This window comes from Diaphorina citri, unplaced genomic scaffold, assembly GCF_000475195.1.
Source record: "Diaphorina citri unplaced genomic scaffold, Diaci psyllid genome assembly version 1.1 scaffold1408, whole genome shotgun sequence".
Taxonomy (NCBI): Eukaryota; Metazoa; Arthropoda; class Insecta; order Hemiptera; family Psyllidae; genus Diaphorina; species Diaphorina citri.
Genome location: NW_007378834.1, coordinates 15,579 through 37,844, shown reverse-complemented (window position 1 = coordinate 37,844; position 22,266 = coordinate 15,579). Strand labels below are relative to the sequence as shown.

Sequence of the window (22,266 nt, the reverse complement as noted above, 5' to 3'; positions counted from 1 at the left end):
TCCCTCCCACTCCATCTATCCCGTGTTCAAAACCTTCCCTCCTAGGTCCCCTCCTCCCTCTCTATTCCATTCCCAGGTACCTCCCTCTCCTTCTTTTCCTAGATTTCTCAATCTCTCCTCCCACTCAATTTCGCTCATGCACCAAACCTTCCCGTCATTTCCTCCCTTTCTCCACAAGAACCTACCGGCCGGCAGCGAAGGTGCGAATGTTAGAGAAAGGAAGAAGAGAGATTTTCGGGGAGGTAAAAAAGGGAGAGAGGGAGGGAGAGGGGGGGAAAGGTATAGATATCACACGTAGGTATAAAATTTAATCCCCTATCACACAATGTAATTGACCCCCGAGTTAGGAAGTCTCTTAGTTTTCATCCCTCCTTCTCTCTCTTTCTCTCATTTCTCTCCCTTTATCTCTCTCTCTCTATCTCCTTCTCTTGTTATATCACTTTCTCCTAATCCCTCTTCTCTCCCCTTCTCCTTCACTCTTTCCTCTTGGTCTCTCTCTTCCACTTCAGGCTTCAAATTGATTTTACAGCTTTGCGCTTAGTGCCCCTATGTATTACATAGGTAGGCTGTACACCTAACAACGATTACGTCAGGTTCTGAAAATTCGTTCCGAGAAAGAACCTTACCGCTTTTAAGGTAATTCGTTCCGAGAAAGAACCGTACTGCTTTTAAGGTAATTCGTTCCGAGAAAGAATCTTACCGCTTTTAAGGTAATTCGTTCCGAGAAAGAACCTTACCGCTTTTAAGGTAATTCGTTCCGAGAAAGAACCTTACCGCTTTTAAGGTAATTCGTTCCGAGAAAGAAACTTACCGCTTTTAAGGTAATTCGTTCCGAGAAAGAACCTTACCGCTTTTAAGGTAATTCGTTCCGAGAAAGAACCTTACCGCTTTTAAGGTAATTCGTTCGGAGAAAGAACCGTACCGCTTTTAAGGTAAGGCTACCTTCCAATCTAACTTGGGCTGGCAGAGTGGCAGAACTAACTGAAGGTACCTAACCGATTTGAATAAAAGTTCTATTCAGTCAAACGTTTTCGGTACAAAATATGCCTGTCTACCTATCTGCCTACACTAGCTACCGACTTATACCTAATTCCATAATGCAACTTGCATAATGTTAACTTGCATAGTGCAACTTGCATACTGTTAACTTGCATAGTACTGTAGATATTGCAGTTTCAGCTAAGGTGCAAGTAGGTAGCCTTGCTGAAACTGCATCCTTGAGTACACTTACTAACCTTAGGCAGAGCGAGTGAGAGAGATAAATGTAGAGAGAGAGAGAGATAGATAGGTAGAGAGAGCGAGTGAGAGAGATAAATGTAGAGAGAGAGAGAGATAGATAGGTAGAGAGAGCGAGTGAGAGAGATAAATGTAGAGAGAGAGAGAGATAGATAGGTAGAGAGAGCGAGTGAGAGAGATAAATGTAGAGAGAGAGAGAGATAGATAGGTAGAGAGAGCGAGTGAGAGAGATAAATGTAGAGAGAGAGAGAGATAGATAGGTAGAGAGAGCGAGTGAGAGAGATAAATGTAGAGAGAGAGAGAGATAGATAGGTAGAGAGAGCGAGTGAGAGAGATAAATGTAGAGAGAGAGAGAGATAGATAGGTAGAGAGAGCGAGTGAGAGAGATAAATGTAGAGAGAGAGAGAGATAGATAGGTAGAGAGAGCGAGTGAGAGAGATAAATGTAGAGAGAGAGAGAGATAGATAGGTAGAGAGAGCGAGTGAGAGAGATAAATGTAGAGAGAGAGAGAGATAGATAGGTAGAGAGAGCGAGTGAGAGAGATAAATGTAGAGAGAGAGAGAGATAGATAGGTAGAGAGAGCGAGTGAGAGAGATAAATGTAGAGAGAGAGAGAGATAGATAGGTAGAGAGAGCGAGTGAGAGAGATAAATGTAGAGAGAGAGAGAGATAGATAGGTAGAGAGAGCGAGTGAGAGAGATAAATGTAGAGAGAGAGAGAGATAGATAGGTAGAGAGAGCGAGTGAGAGAGATAAATGTAGAGAGAGAGAGAGATAGATAGGTAGAGAGAGCGAGTGAGAGAGATAAATGTAGAGAGAGAGAGAGATAGATAGGTAGAGAGAGCGAGTGAGAGAGATAAATGTAGAGAGAGAGAGAGATAGATAGGTAGAGAGAGCGAGTGAGAGAGATAAATGTAGAGAGAGAGAGAGATAGATAGGTAGAGAGAGCGAGTGAGAGAGATAAATGTAGAGAGAGAGAGAGATAGATAGGTAGAGAGAGCGAGTGAGAGAGATAAATGTAGAGAGAGAGAGAGATAGATAGGTAGAGAGAGCGAGTGAGAGAGATAAATGTAGAGAGAGAGAGAGATAGATAGGTAGAGAGAGCGAGTGAGAGAGATAAATGTAGAGAGAGAGAGAGATAGATAGGTAGAGAGAGCGAGTGAGAGAGATAAATGTAGAGAGAGAGAGAGATAGATAGGTAGAGAGAGCGAGTGAGAGAGATAAATGTAGAGAGAGAGAGAGATAGATAGGTAGAGAGAGCGAGTGAGAGAGATAAATGTAGAGAGAGAGAGAGATAGATAGGTAGAGAGAGCGAGTGAGAGAGATAAATGTAGAGAGAGAGAGAGATAGATAGGTAGAGAGAGCGAGTGAGAGAGATAAATGTAGAGAGAGAGAGAGATAGATAGGTAGAGAGAGCGAGTGAGAGAGATAAATGTAGAGAGAGAGAGAGATAGATAGGTAGAGAGAGCGAGTGAGAGAGATAAATGTAGAGAGAGAGAGAGATAGATAGGTAGAGAGAGCGAGTGAGAGAGATAAATGTAGAGAGAGAGAGAGATAGATAGGTAGAGAGAGCGAGTGAGAGAGATAAATGTAGAGAGAGAGAGAGATAGATAGGTAGAGAGAGCGAGTGAGAGAGATAAATGTAGAGAGAGAGAGAGATAGATAGGTAGAGAGAGCGAGTGAGAGAGATAAATGTAGAGAGAGAGAGAGATAGATAGGTAGAGAGAGCGAGTGAGAGAGATAAATGTAGAGAGAGAGAGAGATAGATAGGTAGAGAGAGCGAGTGAGAGAGATAAATGTAGAGAGAGAGAGAGATAGATAGGTAGAGAGAGCGAGTGAGAGAGATAAATGTAGAGAGAGAGAGAGATAGATAGGTAGAGAGAGCGAGTGAGAGAGATAAATGTTTTTTCTCTCTCTCTCTCCCTCTCTCTCTCTCTCTCTCTCTCTCTCTCTCTCTCTCTCTCTCTCTCTCTCTCTCTAGCTTTCTGCCCCTCCTCTCTTCCCCTCCGTTCCTCTTAAATAGGGGAAGATAAATGTGGGTCAAAATTTTTGTGTGCCACGTTTTTTTTTTTTCAAACTCTGTTTTGTACTGAAATATAGGAGGTCTGGGTCTGGGGTTTTTGAGCTTTTGTTTTTGGGGAATTTCGGTGTGGATAATGCGGAGAAAAACGAAGGAAAGGAGATAAAGAGAAAACAGTGCGAATGATGTAAGAGCACATCGACACAGACCACACGAGTCTAGGGTAGCGGAAGTTTCATTCTTTCATTTCTACGAAATAAAAACGGCGGTGAAACACTTTGAAAACTGGTGGTAGTTTTAACATCTCCACTAACAGAGAAGGAATATTCACTTCAATTTTTACTTTCCTTATCCTATCCATCGACACAGACCACACGAGTATAGAGTATAGGGTAGCAGAAGTTTCATTCTTTCATTTCTACGAAATCAAAACGGCGATGAAACACTTTGAAAACTGGTGGTAGTTTTAACATCTCCACTAACAGAGAAGGAATATTCACTTCAATTTTTACTTTCCTTATCCTATGAGCTTTTGTTTTTGGGGAATTTCGGTGTGGATAATGCGGAGAAAAACGAAGGAAAGAAGATGAAGAGAAAACAGTGCGAATGATGTGAGAGCCCATCGACACAGACCACACGAGTCTAGGGTAGCGGAAGTTTCATTCTTTCATTTCTACGAAATAAAAACGGCGATGAAACACTTTGAAAACTGGTGGTAGTTCTAACATCCCCACTAACAGAGAAGGAATATTCACTTCAATTTTTACTTTCCTTATCCTATAGAAAGGAAAGTAATGTAATCGGGTCAAATTTTCGATGGTTAGTTTTTAATGCCAAAACTCGTTTTGAGGTCCCTAGAGCTTAAATCCAAAGTTTCAGCCATTGGTCCGTGTGTGTGTCTGTCTCTCTGTAAAAAAATATCTCGAGAACGGTAAGAGCTAGAGACTTGAAATTTGGTATGTAGCTGTCAAATGTGACAATGATGCGACACAAAACTTTTGGGTAAGTCCGGTGCAAAGGTTGGCGGCATTTTACCGTTTTTTGGCGGTTTTCGGTGTAATTTAACAATATCTCGGGGACGGTATAAGCAAGAGACTTGAAGATGAGATGGTTGCTTCGCTTGGCAGTATTTTGACCGCTTTTGGACATATTTCGACCGTTTTTTGGCGGTTTTGAGCTATAGCGACAAAGCGGTTAGAGATATTGTAAGAGTTAGGGTAAAAGAACACTCAAATAAGCATCATTCAATAGGATAAGGATGTCGTGTGATGTTCACACCAGATTTTTTACTCCTATCTATGTTGTAGTCATAGTATACCTACATACATGTGAGGACTTAACATGTAATCTAGGTTTAGAATCTAGGAGTAGATATATTTCATAGGTATTGTAGGTAAAATTGGTACATACATACCTACATAGATATTGTATATAATATAGGTAACATCCTCACATCAACCATGTCGCGTTCTATGTCACATTACTTATTTATGTCCTCGGTGGATATTTGATTTTACAATTATCTATTTACCTACATAATTTATGTACCTACATAATATATCCTATTACCTTTATACGTAACTTGCATTACCTATTTACCTTCATAATAAATGTACCTACATTCTATTACCTATTATCTACCTACCTATGTACCTACATTCTGCAATGTACTTCAGAACGTAACTTTTGAAACATCCATACTTGATTATACTGGACAAGGGCGTATTTAGTGGTTGCCTAAATAGGTCTAATAGGTTTTTAAGTTTAAATTTAAAGATGTCCTTCTACGCTTCTACCCCAAATAAATGTCCCTTTACCCCAACGGTTCATTTGGTGGGTATAACATTTTGTCTTTATCTTGACACCCAATTCATTAACATTATAATATTATACGTTAGGACTCCGTGTATGTAAACACCTACCTGCCAGATTTGTTGAGAACAAAATCTCCTTATCTCTCCTGTAATATTCCTTATCTAAACTATAATATTTCTTATCTCGTTCATTTTGAACGCCTCAACAATGCGTATGTGTGAACAACTCACAGTCCTTAACACTATAATAATTAGGTATCTGGACATAACACTGAAATTCTGAAATAAGTACCTACAGTTAGTCATATGAACAAAAGACTTACTGATGTAATTTTTACAGCAAACTCCGTAGAACCAGACCAGTTAGATATGAGGGTAGCGCGTCTGTCTTGTAAGCACTAGGTCGCGGGTTCGATTTCCGCCCGGGGTGAACTTTACCCTCAACAGAGAAGGTTCGTTCTCGGAACTGCTGCCTTTCTCCTATCCTTTCTTTCTTCTCTCTTCGCTTTCGAGACGAGATCACGAGAAGATCACTATTGTTACAGTTCCCTCGATCCCATTCCAACTAAGCTACTATTCGTAGAACCTTATCTCATTTTTTAAGTCTGTTTGCCCTTATTTTTTCATAAATAAAATTAGAGAACCTTCTTAATTTTCAATGGAAACGTAGAAAAAGATATAACATTTTTTGAAAATAAGAAACAGCGAGAAGTTATACTATGAAAATAACACGAAATTCGACTAAATTGTTGGATATGGATATTGCATACACAGAAACATGTATATGTATGTCTGTCTGTTACGACGCTGTTACTCTGATGGACCTTTTGTTGTCCTCTTTTCACGAAAAAACGGCTCGACCGATTTTGATGAAATTTTTTGTGGTTGTTGAGAAGAGTACTGAGGGTGACATAGGCTATTTAAATTTGTCATATTCCATCCCGATTCAAAATGGCAGCACCTCAAAATTATGACTCTTATGCCACGCTGATCCCGTACAAAGGACGGGTCAACCACTAGTTAGACCTAAGCCTCGGACTGGGCTTCTTGTGTATGGAGTTAGGCTAAGACACTATTATTTTGCCTCGGCTGGGTTTCGAATTCCAACCCGCGTGTTTCCATGACGAATTCAAATCCGAGATAGGAGAGGATGAGAAGATGTATAATTACCTTGAAAACACATACACAGACGTGAACTTCCGATTGAGTTTTTATTGAAACAGACACACAAACACAGAAACAAACACACCAACACCACCAGGCACATGTGTTGTTTTCATAGAAAACGAGTCATTACTTCACATAGTTTCAATATTGTGCCGATAGAATACAACATTATTATGGGCACATGTGTTGTTTTCATAGAAAACGAGTCATTACTTCACATAGTTTCAATATTGTGCCGATAGAATACAACATTATTATGTAGATTTGTTCATCTGGATGTTTATGTTGTAACCAGGGTCCTCAGGTCATCTTGGTCCTGGAAACCTATTCTTTACAATAAACAAATAAGTAATTTTAATTGCGTTAAACTCAAATGCTTGTCACAAAATGGCGTTCCCTGGTAATATTTAGGTACCTTGTATCAGAGTCAATCGCGCCAGCCAGCCAGCTTGGAGGGCAGAGCGTGTGCTTGTAAGTGCTAGGTTGCGGGTTCGATTTCTGCCCGATTTGTCCTAGACAGATAAGGTTCATTTTTGGAACGGCTGTCTTTCTCCTATCCTGCCTTCCTTCTCTCCTCGTTATACGAACGATAAGACCTTTCAATCGGTACAAGGCATCTGGATGTTTATGTTGTAACCAGGGTCCTCAGGTCATCTTGGTCCTGGCTACAAAGGCATCTGGATGTTTATGTTGCAACCAGGGTCCTCAGGTCATCTTAGTCCTGGGTACAAGGCATCTGGATGTTTATGTTGTAACCAGGGTCCTCAGGTCATCTTAGTCCTGGGTACAAGGCATCTGGATGTTTATGTTGTATCCAGGGTCCTCAGGTCATCTTGGTCCTGGGTACAAGGCATCTGGATGTTTATCTTGTAACCAGGGTCCTCAGGTCATCTTGGTCCTGGGTACAAGGCATCTGGATGTTTATGTTGTAACCAGGGTCCTCAGGTCATCTTGGTCCTGGAAACCTATTCTTTACAATAAACAAATAAGTAATTTTAATTGCGTTAAACTCAAATGCTTGTCACAAAATGGCGTTCCCTGGTAAATACACTACGCTAAATTTAATGACTTGACTTGGACTCGAACCACCAACCTCCCAAGTTCACTGTGGTTACTACTACACCACTGAGGTTGGTCAATAAGCAAAATACCTATCATATACGGGAGTACAATGTGGACCCTAGTTTCAGTTTTCAGTTAGTGGGAACTATGTCCCGGTTTAGAAATACTTATGTGGAGAACCATTAGACTAGGATTGACCGGTATACCTATGTAGAATGGAGCAGTTGCAAATGGGTAAAAATTATAAATAAATGGTCGATTCCTATGTAAAAAAGTTGGGAAAAATCCAAATCCGAGGTCAAAAATCCGAAAAAATAAACTGTAAAAAGTCGAAAATTCAATTTTTAATTGCCGTTCTAATGAAAAAGTTCAAAGAGTTGTGACGTCAGATTTCACGTCAAAATGCGCAGAAACGCTCGCGCACAAACAAACGAAGCGGGAGTTATGAATTATGACGTCATCGCCTACGGGAGCGTATGCCGTGACGTCAAAGTTCACGATTTACCTAAGGCAGACCCGCTACACTCCAAGCTAACTAGGCTGGCTTATGTTTTCTGGAAACCTATTCTTTACAATAAACAAATAAGTAATTTTAATTGCGTTAAACTCAAATGCTTGTCACAAAATGGCGTTCCCTGTTAAATGCACTACGCTAAATTTAATGACTTGACTTGGACTCGAACCACCAAGCTCACTGTGGTTACTACTACACCACTGAGGTTGGTCAATAAATAAAGTACGTACCTAATATCATATACGGGAGTACAATGGACCCTAGTTTCAGTTTTCATTTAGTGGGAACTATGTCCCGGACTCCCGGTTTAGAAATACCTACTTGTTTTTTTTTTACATTTATTTACGGGAATCCCCATTGTTATGTGGAGAACCATTAGACTAGGATTTGACCGGTATACCTATGTAGAATTGTTAGACTATAGATTTGAATATTTCCTGTGTCCGGAGTGGAGATCGAACTCGTGAACTACTGAACCAGGACCTGTCACTCACATCCGGTAACTGGTAGTCAGACAGATCCTCAGGAATGTTAGAACGTGTGACAGAGTTTGGTCAAATTAATTGGTCACCTGCTCATGAGCTCAGGAATACTCTATTCCTCAGCCTGTTACAGTCCAAATTTTCATTTGAAATCGCGCCCGGGGCGAACATTTTTTTCATTATTATTTTTCAAGAGGTTTGACAGAGGGAACTGTAACTCCCATAGAAGAAGTCCTAGAAGAAAAAGAAAAATTCCGTTGATCTTCATTTTTCCTGCTCTATGACTTTGAAACATCACCCAAGTAAGCGCAACTGATCTATTGTTAGACTATAGATTTGAATATTTCCTGTGTCCGGAGCGAAGATCGAACTGGTGAACTACTGAACCAGGACCTGTCACTCACATCCGGTAACCGGTAGTGAGACAGATCCTCAGGAATGTAGAACGTGTGACAGAGTTTGGTCAAATCAATGGGTCACCTGCCCATCTGCTCAGGTCTTATTTAAATCGCGCCCGGGGCGAACATTTTTACTTTCTATTACTACAGTATAGCGGAGCTATACTAGTAATGAAAGTATTGCAATCGGTCCAAATTTTTTTCATTATTATTTTTCAAGAGGTTTGACAGAGGGGAATGTAACTCCCAAGGTTTTATCGTCCCGAAATTGAAGATAAAAGGAAGATTAGGATAGGAGAAAGCCAGCCGTTCCAAGAACGAACATTATCTGTTTAGGATAAAATCCGCCCCGGGCCGAAATCGAACCCGGGGCCTAGAGCTTACAAGTCAGTGGCGCTACCAACCAAGCTAATAACTATTAGACTGGCGGGGCGAACTTTTTCCTAAACAGATAAGGTCTGTTCCTGGAACGGCTGGCTTTCTCCTATCCTGTCCTGCTTCTCTCTTGGATTTCGAGACGATAAGACCTCTGTTGTTACAGTTCCCCCTATCAAACCTACCTCTTCTAAGGGGGAAAACTACACATATGGGCATGGACACAACAAATTTCTTTGCACAAGAAGAGGTACCTATGGTTTGATGACCAACAAGTACCTAATGACTAGGTAATCATGTATTTTCCCACAATAGTAAACCTCTAGAGGTTTGTTCCTAGAACGGCTGACTTTCTCCTATCCTGTCCTCCTTCTCTCTTGGATTTCGAGACGATAAGACCTCTGTTGTTTACAGTTTCCCCTATCAAACCTACCTCTTCTAAGGGGGAAAAAATTCACATATGGGCATGGACACAACAAATTTCTCTGCACAAGAAGAGGTACCTATGGTTTGATGACCAACAAGTACCTAATGACTAGGTAATCATGTATTTTCCCACAATAGTAAACCTCTATATGTGCTCAATATACCTTGTATTTTGAGGATATGTATAGTAGATGAGTACAATGTAGATATAGATACTACCTATGTACCTAGATGAAGTGATTATTGCCTGATTTACATACCTCCGAGTAATTACTACTGATAGAAGATCCCCTTTCATCATAAACTTGAGATTCCAAAAATACCGATCTAATAAAATTCGTGTTAATTTGTACCTTCATCTGCCTAATTTTTGTTATGGTGTGTTTGTCTGTTTCTCATAGTGTGTAATAGTTCATCTACTTTTTTTTCCTCTCAGGCAAATTATTATTTATTCTTGTTCTTTAATCCTGCTTCGTGAATAAAATAAAATAAACTATGTTTGTCTAAATTTAATATATGTAAACAAAATGTTAAATTCGAAAAAAGGGAAATAAATAAACTAATGTTTTGTTTTTCTTCTGATTTCAGCAAAATGTTCATCGGGGGTCTGAGTTGGCAAACGAGTCCAGGTAAGATGGAAAACCATTATCAGATTTCCTTTTGGCTTATCTCTTTTTCAAACGTTTCATTTAGGATAAAATCCACCACGGGCGGGAATCGAACTCGCGACCTAGCGCTTACAAGGCAGAGCCTTCCAGGCTAACTAGAATGGCTTAACTTTTCTTCAATATCTACATTAAAAAACGCCTTGGTGGGGGGGAAAGCATATAAGGACAAATTTAGTGTCCCAGAATCTGAGATTGCCTCCCTAAGCTTAACCTACTGGCTAAAGTGGTCGTGGTAAAGTATGTACGGAGGAGGAGGAGAAGGAAGAAGAAGAACAGAAGAAGGAGGAGGAGAAGGACGAATAGGATTAGGAGAGAGAAGGAAGGGAATATTAGGAAGAGGAAAAAAAAGTCCTGTTTTTTTACGAGTTAATACTAATACGATTTCAATCCGATTATCTCCCTCTCTATTTCCCTCCCATCCTTCTGTCCTTCTCTCCCTCTCTCTCTCCCCCCTCTCTCTGTCCTTCTCTCCCCTCTCTCTGTCCTTCTCTCCCTCTCTCTCTCTCTCCCACTCTCTCTCTGTCCTTCTCTCCCCCCCCTCTCTCTCTCTACTCCCATTTTCTAATACACGTAACTTTTTTACTTTTTTTTTTTTTTTTTCATTTTTTCCAAAACCCCATTTAAGTCAAGCTCAATGTTACCTAACTCCAGTGTTGCCATCGAGGGACTGTCCTATCCAATGTTGCCATCGCTGCCTTCTTCTTTGACAAAGGAAAGAAAAGACATTATAATCATCATGGAGCTATAAGGAAGCTCCTTGATAATCATTATGTTATAATTAAATGTTTGATGATCAAAGGCGAGGGTTACTTTGAATTGTCACATTGGTTCCAGTAGTAAAACATATGTTGAAACTAAGAAACCAGGCCCGGGTTTACTCAGGAAATCAGATAGGTACCTCCATTATACCAAACACACTTCTTCTTCATCATCGCACTTTCCCGTATTTAGACAGGATCGACGTCTTTCGTCAGCCCTCGATCAGCACTAGAGTGTGATCACTTTTGGGCTGACATTTGGTTTGGGCTACAAATTTTACGAGTGGATGTTCTTCGTACTCAGCCTTTGCTATCTCTTTAGCGAGGGAAATTTCAGGCTGGTATAGGTACTCCCTGTTTAAAGTCCCCCAGCCAGACTCCTTTGTTAAAGTACCAAGAGACTTCAATTCTTATTTATTCACTAAGTTCCCACTACATCCATGATTCCGTGAAACCTAAATCTATTCTTGACATGATTCTTTTTGGAACTGATTCTTAACAACATTCTACATGAGAAACCCTGTTTTAAACAAAATGGGCATAAAAAGGGTTAGGGTCTTCTTAAATCAAAGTCTTCAATTTTAATAAACTTGTTATAAATTGATTTCATCCCAATCTTTTCTCACAGTAAGATCATTAAAAGTTTTAATTTTTAATGCTTCTCGTTTTTAATTATAATTATTGTTTTCTTATCATTTCTTTATTTGAAATTAAAATAATTTGAATCATCGATTAAATGAAGGCCCGGATAATGAGGTATCAATTAAAATAATAATTGTCGTTGGTTAATTGAGAAATTAACCCTTTCGTGTTTAGGTGTATTAGATGAACTCCTATTGATGGACTTTCTGTTCTCAGAGTGAGAAATAAGGGGAAAAAAAATCTGGTGTGAACATCACACGACTTTCCTTATCCTATTGAATGATGCTTATTTGAGTGTTCTTTTACCCTAACTTTTACAATATCTCTAACCGTTTTGTCGCTATAGCTGAAAACCGCCAAAAAACGGTCGAAATCTGTCCAAAAGCGGTAAAAATACCGCCAAGCGCAGCAACCATCTCACAAAATCGGTCGAAATCTGTCAAAAAGCGGTCAAAATACCGCCAAGCGCATCAACCATCTCAACCAAACGTTTTGTGTTGCATCCTTGTCACATTTGTAAACTATACATACAAAATTTCAAGTCTCTAGCTCTTACCCTTCTTGAGATATTTTGTTTACAAACAGACAGACACACACACGAACCAATGGCTGAAATTTTGGATTTAGGCTCTAGGGACCTCAAAACGTGTTTTGGCACTAAAAACTGACCATCGAAAATTTGACCCGATGTCCATGTGTGATTTGTTCATGACTTGTTTCTTGTGTAGCATCTGATTCTGTTTTGTCAATTGCAACATCAACGCTTTCATTTTGTTCAATTATCTGTGTATTCATATAAATTTTCATTTAGATGTGATACATCAATTTTGTAGCAATCCAAGTCTTTAGGAATATCTAATTCATCTATGAGTTCCTCTAAATCATTCCTTGTTCCATGTGTGATTTGTTCATGACTTGTTTCTTGTGTATTTATCTGTGTATTCATATAAATTTTCATTTAGATGTGATACATCAATTTTGTAGCAATCCAGGTCTTTAGGAATATCTAATTCATCTATGAGTTCCTCTAAATCATTCCTTGTTCCATGTGTGATTTGTTCATGACTTGTTTCTTGTGTAGCATCTGATTCTGTTTTGTCAATTGCAACATCAACGCTTTCATTTTGTTCAGCAAGGAATTCGTGCAAGTTATCAGCAATGTCAGATACTTCAACTTTATATGGATCGATGTCTTCAGGAATGTCTATTCCATCTAAAGCTTCCTCAAGAAAGCCTTCCTCTATCCTGTTTTGTCAATTGCAACATCAACGCTTTCATTTTGTTCAGCAAGGAATTCGTGCAAGTTATCAACAATGTCAGATACTTCAACTTTATATGGATCGATGTCTTCAGGAATGTCTATTCCATCTAAAGCTTCCTCAAGAAAGCCTTCCTCTATATGCCTTTCCTGATTTGTTTCTTCCTCAGTGTTGGATCCTTGTTCTTCCGATTCTTGATCGTTTGTTGGCAGCTCAGTGTCTTCTTTTACGTTTACACTTGTGTTGCTTTTGAGAAAAGCATCATATAAGATTTCAGTCAATGTCAATTGTGATGCGTGAACTCTGAATGATTCAAAGTACAGCTCAGTGTCTTCTTTTACACTTGTGTTGCTTTTGAGAAAAGCATCATATAAGATTTCAGTCAATGTCAATTGTGATGCGTGAACTCTGAATGATTCACTTCCTGATTTGTTTCTTCCTCAGTGTTGGATCCTTGTTCTTCCGATTCTTGATCGTTTGTTGGCAGCTCAGTGTCTTCGTTTTCTTTTACACTTGTGTTGCTTTTGAGAAAAGCATCATATAAGATTTCAGTCAATGTCAATTGTGATGCGTGAACTCTGAATGATTCAAAGTCTTCATTAGTTTTCAAATAGTTTTTACATTTCGTTTCCAGGACACTGCTCGGTGTCTTCTGAGTTACATCAACTCTGTACAGGTCAAAATATCTGCAGCTGAAAATAAGGAAAATACTTAGGTATATAGAAAAGGATGGTTAAACTATTTTTTTCCTTTGTGTGATTTTAACTATTACTCGTATACCTAACATATTAAACATATTTAAATTATCTATACCAGTCCTTTTACCAGCTTACAAGTTTGGACTCGTAAATAATAATCCGTACTGCTCGGTGTTTTCTGAGTTACATCAACTCTGTACAGGTCAAAATATCTGCAGCTGAAAATAAGGAAAATAATTATATAGAAAAGGATGGTTAAACTACTTTTTTTTCTTTGTGTGATTTTAACTATTAACATATTATTCTTATTAAAACATATTTACATTATCTATACCAGTCCTTTTACCAGCTTACAAGTTTGGACTCGTAAATAATAATCCGGAGTCCCAATGATGACATAAAATAAGTTTGTGACCAATCAAAACCTTACCTAATATTAAATAATTCATAAATTATATCTTTATAAATACCTACCAACTTACTAACCTTTGTTTTTCTACAATCTCATTGCACAGAACCCTAATATTAAATAATTCATAATTATATCTTTATAAATACCTACCAACTTACTAACCTTTGTTTTTCTACAATCTCATTGCACAGAACCCTCTGCCGTTCGAATATTCCATGGATACCAGGATGTTCCTCTTGAAACGTCTTTACTCGACTCAACCAATGACTGGAATGAAAAGGAAAGAGTGAACTAGTGGTTTAGAATTTATTGGAGATAAATGGAGCGTTGCAAATGGGTAAAAATTATAAATAAATGGTCGATTCCTATATGTAAAAAGTTGTGAAAAATCCAAATCAGAGGTCAAAACTCCGAAAAAATAACTGTAAAAGGTCGAAAATTCAATTTTTATTTTCCGTTCTAATAAAAGAGCTTTTCCAAACGTTTCATTCAGGATAAAGTCCGTCCCGGGGCGGGAATCGAACCCGTGACCTAGCGCTTACAAGGCAGGCTACCCTCCAGGCTAACTAAGCTGTCTGGGAGTTTTCTATTGATTCAATATCTACATGAGAAAAAAAATAAAAAAATAATAAAGAAAGAAGAAGAAGAAGAAGATATTATAACCGGGAAGGGCCTGGTATTCCAGTAGAGTAACCCCTTAATGTGAGGGGAAGAAAAGGGATGAGGACAAATTTAGTGTCCCAGAATCTCAGATTGCCTCCCTCAGCTTAACCTATACTGGCTAAAGTGGTCGTGGTAAAGTATGTACGGAGGAGAAAGTGGAGGAGAGGGAAGGAGAAGAGAAGAAGAAGGAGGAGGAGGAGGAGAAGAAAGAAGATTAGGGGAGAGAAGGAAGGGGATAAGAGAAAAAGAAGGAAGAGGAGAAGAAGGAGGAGAAGAAGAAGGAGGAGGAGGAGAAAGAGGATTAGGAGAGAGAAGGAAGGGGATAAGAGAAGGAGAAGGAAAAAAGTCCCATTTTTTTACGAGTTAATACTAATACGATTTCAATCCGATTATCTCCCTATCTATTTCCCTCCCACTCTCTCTGTCCTTCTCTCCCACTCTCACTGTCCTTCTCTCCCACTCTCTCTGTCCTTCTCTCCCACTCTCACTGTCCTTCTCTCCCTCCCTCTCTCTCCCTCTCTCTCTGTCCTTCTCTCCCACTCTCACTGTCCTTCTCTCCCTCCCTCTCTCTCCCTCTCTCTCTGTCCTTCTCTCCCACTCTCACTGTACTTTGAATTGTCACATTGGTTCCAGTAGTTAAACATATGTTGAAACTAAGAAACCAGGCCCGGGTTTACTCAGGAAATCAGATAGGTACCTCAATTATACCAAACACACTTCTTCTTCATCATCGCACTTTCCCGTATTTAGACAGGATCGACGTCTTTCGTCAGCCCTCGATCAGCACTAGAGTGGGCTGACATTTGGTTTCGGCTACAAATTTTACGAGTGGATGTTCTTCGTACTCAGCCTTTGCTATTTCTTTAGCAAGGGAAATTTCAGGCTGGTATACTCCCTGTTAGAGTCCCCCAGCCGGACTCCCTTGTTAAAGTACCAAGAGACTTCAATTCTTATTTATTCACTAAGTTCCCACTACATCCATGATTCCGTGAAACCTAAATCCATTCCTGTGAACTATAATTAGAGAAATGTTAAAAGACCTTCTTGGGGATCCCAAGTCCCAAAATTTTAATTAAAATTCGGGGACTTCATTTTCTTAAAAAGAAAGATAATTTTGAGTAGATTTGGAACTTGATCTAATACACCCCCTTTATTTGACGCCCGTCAAGCCGGATAGTTGTTAATTTGAAAGAAGGGACACGTTTGTTATTTCCTCGATAGTATAAATAATTAGTAGAAAGAAGATTTTTTATCTAATTGTTCGTGAATCACGAGAGAAAAATCGAATTTCAAAAATTGTGACAAGTTATTCTCGGTCTTATGAGTCTTATGACGTTATTTCCATGAACAGATCGAACAGTATTTTATTCATGTAGTTCTTGACAACCCAGTTCATTTCAATTTACCCAGACCGCAATCCAAGGCTGTCAATTCTAAGCAGTGGGATTGGGATTTAGTAATTTAGTGAATAAGTAGTTTTTTAGGAGTTTTAGGTCTAAACTGTCCGTAGAAATTTAACCGATTTTGCAAAAAAAAAAAAAAAAAAAAAAAAAGATAATGAGGAATCAATTAAAATAATAATTGTCGTTGGTTAATTGAGAAATTAACCCTTTGTTGTTTAGCTGTATTAGATGAACTCCTAATGATGGACTTTCTGCTCTCAGAGTGAGAAATAAGGGGAAAAAAAATCTGGTGTGAACATCACACGACTTTCCTTATCCTATTAAATGATGCTTATTTGAGTGTTCTTTTACCCTCCGTTTAGTCAGTAGAGCTGAAAACCGCCAAAAAACGGTCGAAAACCGCCAAAAAGCGGTCAAAATACCGCCAACCGCAGCACCTGTCCTAACCAAAAGTTTCGTGTCGCATCCTTGTCACATTTGACATCTACATACCAAATTTCAAGTCTCTAGCTCTTACCGTTCTCGAGTCCAAGAGAAGCAACCATCTCAACCAAACATTTTGTGTTGCATCCTTGTCACATTTGTAAACTCCATAGCAAATTTCAAGTCTCTAGCTCATACCGTTCTCGAGATATTGTTAAATTACACCGAAAACCGCCAAAAAGCGGTAAAATGCCGTCAAGCTACATTTCACAGCTACATACCAAAGTTCAGGTCTCTAGCTCTTACCCTTCTCGAGATATTTTGTTTACAGACAGACACACACGGACCAATGGCTGAAACTTTGGATTTAGGCTCTAAGGGACCTCAAAACGTGTTTTGGCACTAAAAACTGACCATCGAAAATTTGACCCGATTACATTACTTTCCTTCCTATAGGATAAGGAAAGTAAAAAACAGCACTGACCAAAAGTCACAACTTTGTTGTACCTATCAGGTCACAAAGTGACATTGGGTCATTACCTATTTACCTATTATATACTGACATGAGAAATAGCTCATCCGTGTGAAGTTATTTTGGAACAACGATTTTTTAGAGAGATTTTTTTTTTATCAACGATTAAAAAAAAAGAAAAGAAAAAAACTGACTTCTTTCAATCACTTCACTATAGGAAAAGCTGAAGAGAGAACTAAGGGAGGAGAGAGAGAGACAGGTAGATGGATAAGAATGGGAGAGGGAGAGAGACAGAGCGATTACCAACGGTTTAAACTACTGAATGAATACAACATTTAGGTACCTTGTATCAGAGTCAATCGCGCCAGCCAGCCAGCCAGCTTGGAGGGTAGAGCGTCTGCTTGTAAGTGCTAGGTTGCGGGTTCGATTTCTGCCCGATTTGTCCTAAACAGATAAGGTTCATTTTTGGAACGGCTGTCTTTCTCCTATCCTGCCTTCCTTCTCTCCTCGTTATACGAACGATAAGACCTTACAATTCCCTCTACGATAGGAACGATAAGCAAAAATCTTGTTCTTTTTTTTTTTTAACCACCTATTTCATTGAGCCTCACTACGACCTTGGGTACCCTACCTATACTTGGGAGTTACTGCGTTGAAGGGTTAATTTAGTTTATGTAGCGTTTGCTGCTCAATTCCCTCTACGATAGGAACGATAAGCAGAAATCTTGTTCTTTTTTTTAACCACCTATTTGAGCCTCACTACGACCTTGGGTACCCTACCTATACTTGGGAGTTACTGCGTTGAAGGGTTAATTTAGTTTATGTAGCGTTTGCTGCAATGAAATACAAGTACCTATGTATGTAGTTATGTACTCATAAGAGAGTTCTCACTCTTAACTTACCAGTAACTTATCACTTTGTTCTTCGTTAATAGCAACTTCTTACTTTTTGTTCGTATTGTTCTCTATCTCTTGGAATGATGGTAGCAATCAGTCCACAAGAAGAACAATAAAACTAAAATAATATAATAATTGAAAGTAAGATGAAAGATTAAACAAAAGACGAAATCAAACCCATGAAATTAATCACGATATAAAATATTTATATACTTCTGCCTATAGTGTATATAACATTAACATTCTAATTCAATGATGTTAGAACACTTTAATAAATACAAATAAAAAAAGTAAAAATACTTCTGTATGTGGTTTAATTAGAGCCTCTGTGTGTTAATAGCAACTTATTACTTTTTGTTCGTATTGTTCTCTTTCTCTTGGAATGATGGTAGCAATCAGTCCACAAGAAGAACAATAAAACTAAAATAATATAATAATGAAAAATAAGATGAAAGATTAAACAAAAGACGAAATCAAACCCATGAAATTAATCACGATATAAAATATTTAAATACTTCTGTATGTGGTTTAATTACAGCCTCTGTGTTACGATGCCGGGAGGTTCGGGGTTCGGTTACCGGTGGGGTCAAAGAATTTTTGACTCGGACATTTAGTAAGACTCATGCCCAAGGACACTCAGTATAACCTAAATAAAAGACCCAAGAACCAGCCTAGTTAGCTTAGTTGGTAGTGGGTCTGCCTTGTAAGCGCTAGGCCGCGGGTTCGATTCCCGCCCGGGGCGGATTTTATCCTGATGGGATAATATTCGCTCTCGGAACGGCTGGCTTTCTCCTATCCTGTCTTCCTTCTCTCTTCGATTTCGGGACGATAAGACCATAGCAGTTACAGTTCCTAAAAAAAAAGAAACAGTTAACCAAAGTATCATTTTAGGGACTATAGGAGTAAGTAGGTAGGTAGTACGCACCGCGCGGATTAAGCTATTCGAAATCAATACGACTTCTAACTAGGTACGAGTACATACCTATTTTCAAAGAAAACTCAGGATAAGATTTCAGATTAGTCACAGTCACGATCCAACAATCTCCTTACTGGAACACCGAGTGGATCACCGAATTTCAAACCGAGTAGTGAAAGGTTTTCTAGAAACTCCAAGGCCCCTTCCAAGGTCTCACCGAACTAGGATTTTCCAGGCTTTCTTTCTTGTAGAACATTCCGAATCGAGGCAGACGTGCTACCAACTAAGCTAACTAGGCTGGCTGCTGGCTGGCAGCTTTTTAAAACCATGCCTAAAATGGCCATAACCAGGCGTATAGGTCCAATAAGTACTTAATGACACCTAATGAATGATGTAAAAAGGTCCCTATATTATGCAGTGATCATAAATCGATTCATAATCGACACAGTACTCATATTATCAATCCCCCTTGTGATAAAAATAAAAGTTTTGACCTCATCAGAGTCGACCCTGAGCCTTACGGTAGGTCAACACGATGGCCGAAACCTTGAGAATCACTAGAAATAAAGATGTTTAGAAATGAAAAGAAAAATGAGATTTGACAGAGGGAACTGTAACTGCTATGGTCTTATCGTCCCGAAATCGAAGAGAGAAGGAAGACAGGATAGGAGAAAGCCAGCCGTTCCGAGAACGAACATTATCCCATCAGGATAAAATCCGCCCCGGGTGGGAATCGAACCCGCGGCCTAGCGCTATGTTTAGAAATGTGTTGAACAAAATCTAAAAAAAGTCTTCATTGTAATCGGCAAATGATTAGAACATTTAGGTATAACTCCTTTTGTATGTACTCAAAAATCTCAAAATTGAACTATTTTATGCAAAAAGAACTATCCCTGCTTGGGCCCTTTATGGGGTAAAACATCTTTTCTAATGTGGAATGTTGTTAAGAATATCTCCATTATTCATCAAGATAAACGAGTTTTGTAAAATCCTGCAAATACTTTTCAATGAAAATCGAAAACTTTAAATTCGAGTTTCATCCCTGCTTGGGTCCTTTATGAGTAAAACATCTTTTCTAATGCGGAATGTTGTTAAGAATAAGTTGCAAAAAGAATCATGTTGATATCTCCCTTATTCAAGATAAACGAGTTTTGTAAAATCCTACAAATACTTTTCAATGAAAATCGAAAACTTTAAAAATCGAGTGTTCATTAAAACAGCTTTTAGCCAACACCTGAGAGCAGCCTAAGACGCGTTTCGTTCTTATTTGAACTCATCAGTTAGACATAGCTCTCAGGTGCTGGCCACAGAGTTTCAATTTGGTCTCCAAATGTTGGATAGTTTCATCCAGTTTCCCCACTAGCTTGGTCACGCATCCCACGTATTCTGAGTTCTTGGGCTTCGATCTCTCCAAACTGCTGATCGTTTTCTCCAGTCTTTTCACAAGATTGCATATGTTTTGTGTGTCGATGTGTTCTGAACTCCTGGATACTTGTTCATCTCCCAGGAAATCTTTCAGCACTTGACGAACGTTTTTGAAGTTGTCCACTTCTTTTTGGGGATCGAGAACGCTGTTGATATCGTCCGTTAGGTAGCGCCAGTGCGCAAGCGCGCTAGCGGAGGAGCAGAAAGAACTGCGCAGAAACGTATGCGCATAAACACATTAATGCGTTGCCTGCGAGGGAGCTTTACTCGGGACATTTGATGTGACGCCATCGCCTACGGGAGCGTATGCCGTGACGTCAAAGTTCACGGTTTACCGGTATTTTTTAAATCGATTTATCTCGGGATCTAGAAGTCGTAGAAGAAAAAGAAAAATTCCATTGGTCCTCATTTTTCCTGCTCTATGACTTTGAAACATCACCCAAATATGCGCAACTGATCCGTTGTGTATATTTCAGGTTTGATAGAGGGAACCGTAACAACAGATACATATCTTATCGTCTTAAAAAGGTCTCCCCGGGCGGGAAGTCGAAGAGACAAGGAGAACAGGAACTGAGAAAGCCAGCCGTTCCGAGAACGAACCTTCTCTGATTAGGACAAAGTTCGCCCCTGGCGGAAATCGAACCAGCGATCTGTGTGTCTTTACTCTGCACTGTGCGTCTCTTCATTTGTTCCACGACAACTTTCGAACCGTTTGTCCCATTTTCATGAAATTTGGTTTAAATCATCAAAAAAGGGAATTCCTTCCTTATTTTTTGGCTACCTATCTTTACATTCGATCAGTTAAAAATTACCTGATGGTGGTTTCCATAGAGTTCGTTAGAGATTTCGACTGCCTGATAAGCATGTCGATGAACCTGTTGTTTGCCAGGGTTTCTTCTTTTACAGGAACAATTTAGAACAAAAAATATGAAATTCTACCTACTCATAATTTCATACATGAAGACTAATGACTGGCCACTGATTTAATCTGAAGCTTTATTGTTATTTTTTAGTCAGTTACTTTCTTAAAACTCTGGCTTGAAACTTGAAATAGAGCGAAGAGCATCCACTCTCGTAATTTTTTTGTAGCCAAAACCAAATTTTGTAGCCAAAACCAATTTTTTTTTGTAGCCAAAACCACCCAAGGGCTGATTGGGAGGCTGACGAAAGAAACGCCGACCCTGTCTGAACACGGGACAAGGCGAGAAAAAGATAAATCTGTTAAAACTTTAAGAAAGACCCCTGGAATCTTATAGTAAAGGGTTAGTGTGATAGCCTCTAGATCCGGAAGTTAGTGGTTCGTGTTCAAATCAAGTCTATTTTTAGTCAGTTACTTTCTTAAAACTCTGGCTGGGGGACTTTAAACAGGGAGGACACCAGCCTGAAATTTCCCTTGCTAATGGAATAGCAAAGGTTGAGAGCGAAGAGCATCCACTCTCGTAATTTTTTTGTAGCCAAAACCAAATGTCAGCCGAAAGCAATCACCCAAGGGCTGATTGGGAGGCTGACGAAAGAAACGCCGACCCTGTCTGAACACGGGATAAGGCGAGAAAAAGATAAATCTGTTAAAACTCTTTATAGTAAAGGGTTAGTGTGATAGCCTCTAGATCCGGAAGTTAGTGGTTCGTGTTCAAATCAAGTCTTGATGTTTAGCACCAGTGTATTCGAGGCCCGAAATTTGTGACAAACATTCTGGCTACAATAAAAAATGTCCAAATCCCTTCCTTTACAGTCAATTTTTAGCTAAATCCCCTTTAGGAGTCTTAAAAAAAAAAAATGGACCGATTGCAGTACTTCCTCATTACCTTGTACTTATAGGTTTCCTATACGTAAAGGTTAATAGAAAGTAAAAAGGATACAAAAGAGATTTCTAGAAGATATTCCTTTGAATTCTAATAAATCTCTCAAAATGCCTCAAGATTAAGGATCTGCAGCAGATTTACTAAAATCTTCCTTGGCAAGAACTCTGTTAAACCTCTCGAAAAGTCTTAAGGTTAAGGATATACACAGCAGAGTTACTGTAAACTCTCTTAGTACTAAAGAATTTAGAGTATACTATGACAAGTGCTTAGTCAATATTAGGCACCCTTCTAGATTATGACATGAATCTTTCAACAAAGACAGAGCAAGAGAGAGAGA

General features: G+C 39.1%; 1 protein-coding gene across 1 annotated transcript; it reads right to left on the bottom strand.

Annotated features, from left to right (window-relative positions):
• Nucleotides 1-12,468: 12,468 nt before the first annotated feature.
• Nucleotides 12,469-21,157, bottom strand: LOC113470126. The gene is made up of 6 exons (XM_026828331.1): nt 20,940-21,157; nt 14,092-14,196; nt 13,367-13,511; nt 13,139-13,196; nt 12,876-13,027; nt 12,469-12,720 (listed from the first exon to the last, which is right to left on the bottom strand). Exons 1-6 carry the CDS (start codon nt 20,990-20,992, stop codon nt 12,469-12,471), a joined length of 765 nt encoding a protein of 254 aa, XP_026684132.1. The 5' UTR covers nt 20,993-21,157.
• Nucleotides 21,158-22,266: the final 1,109 nt, after the last annotated feature.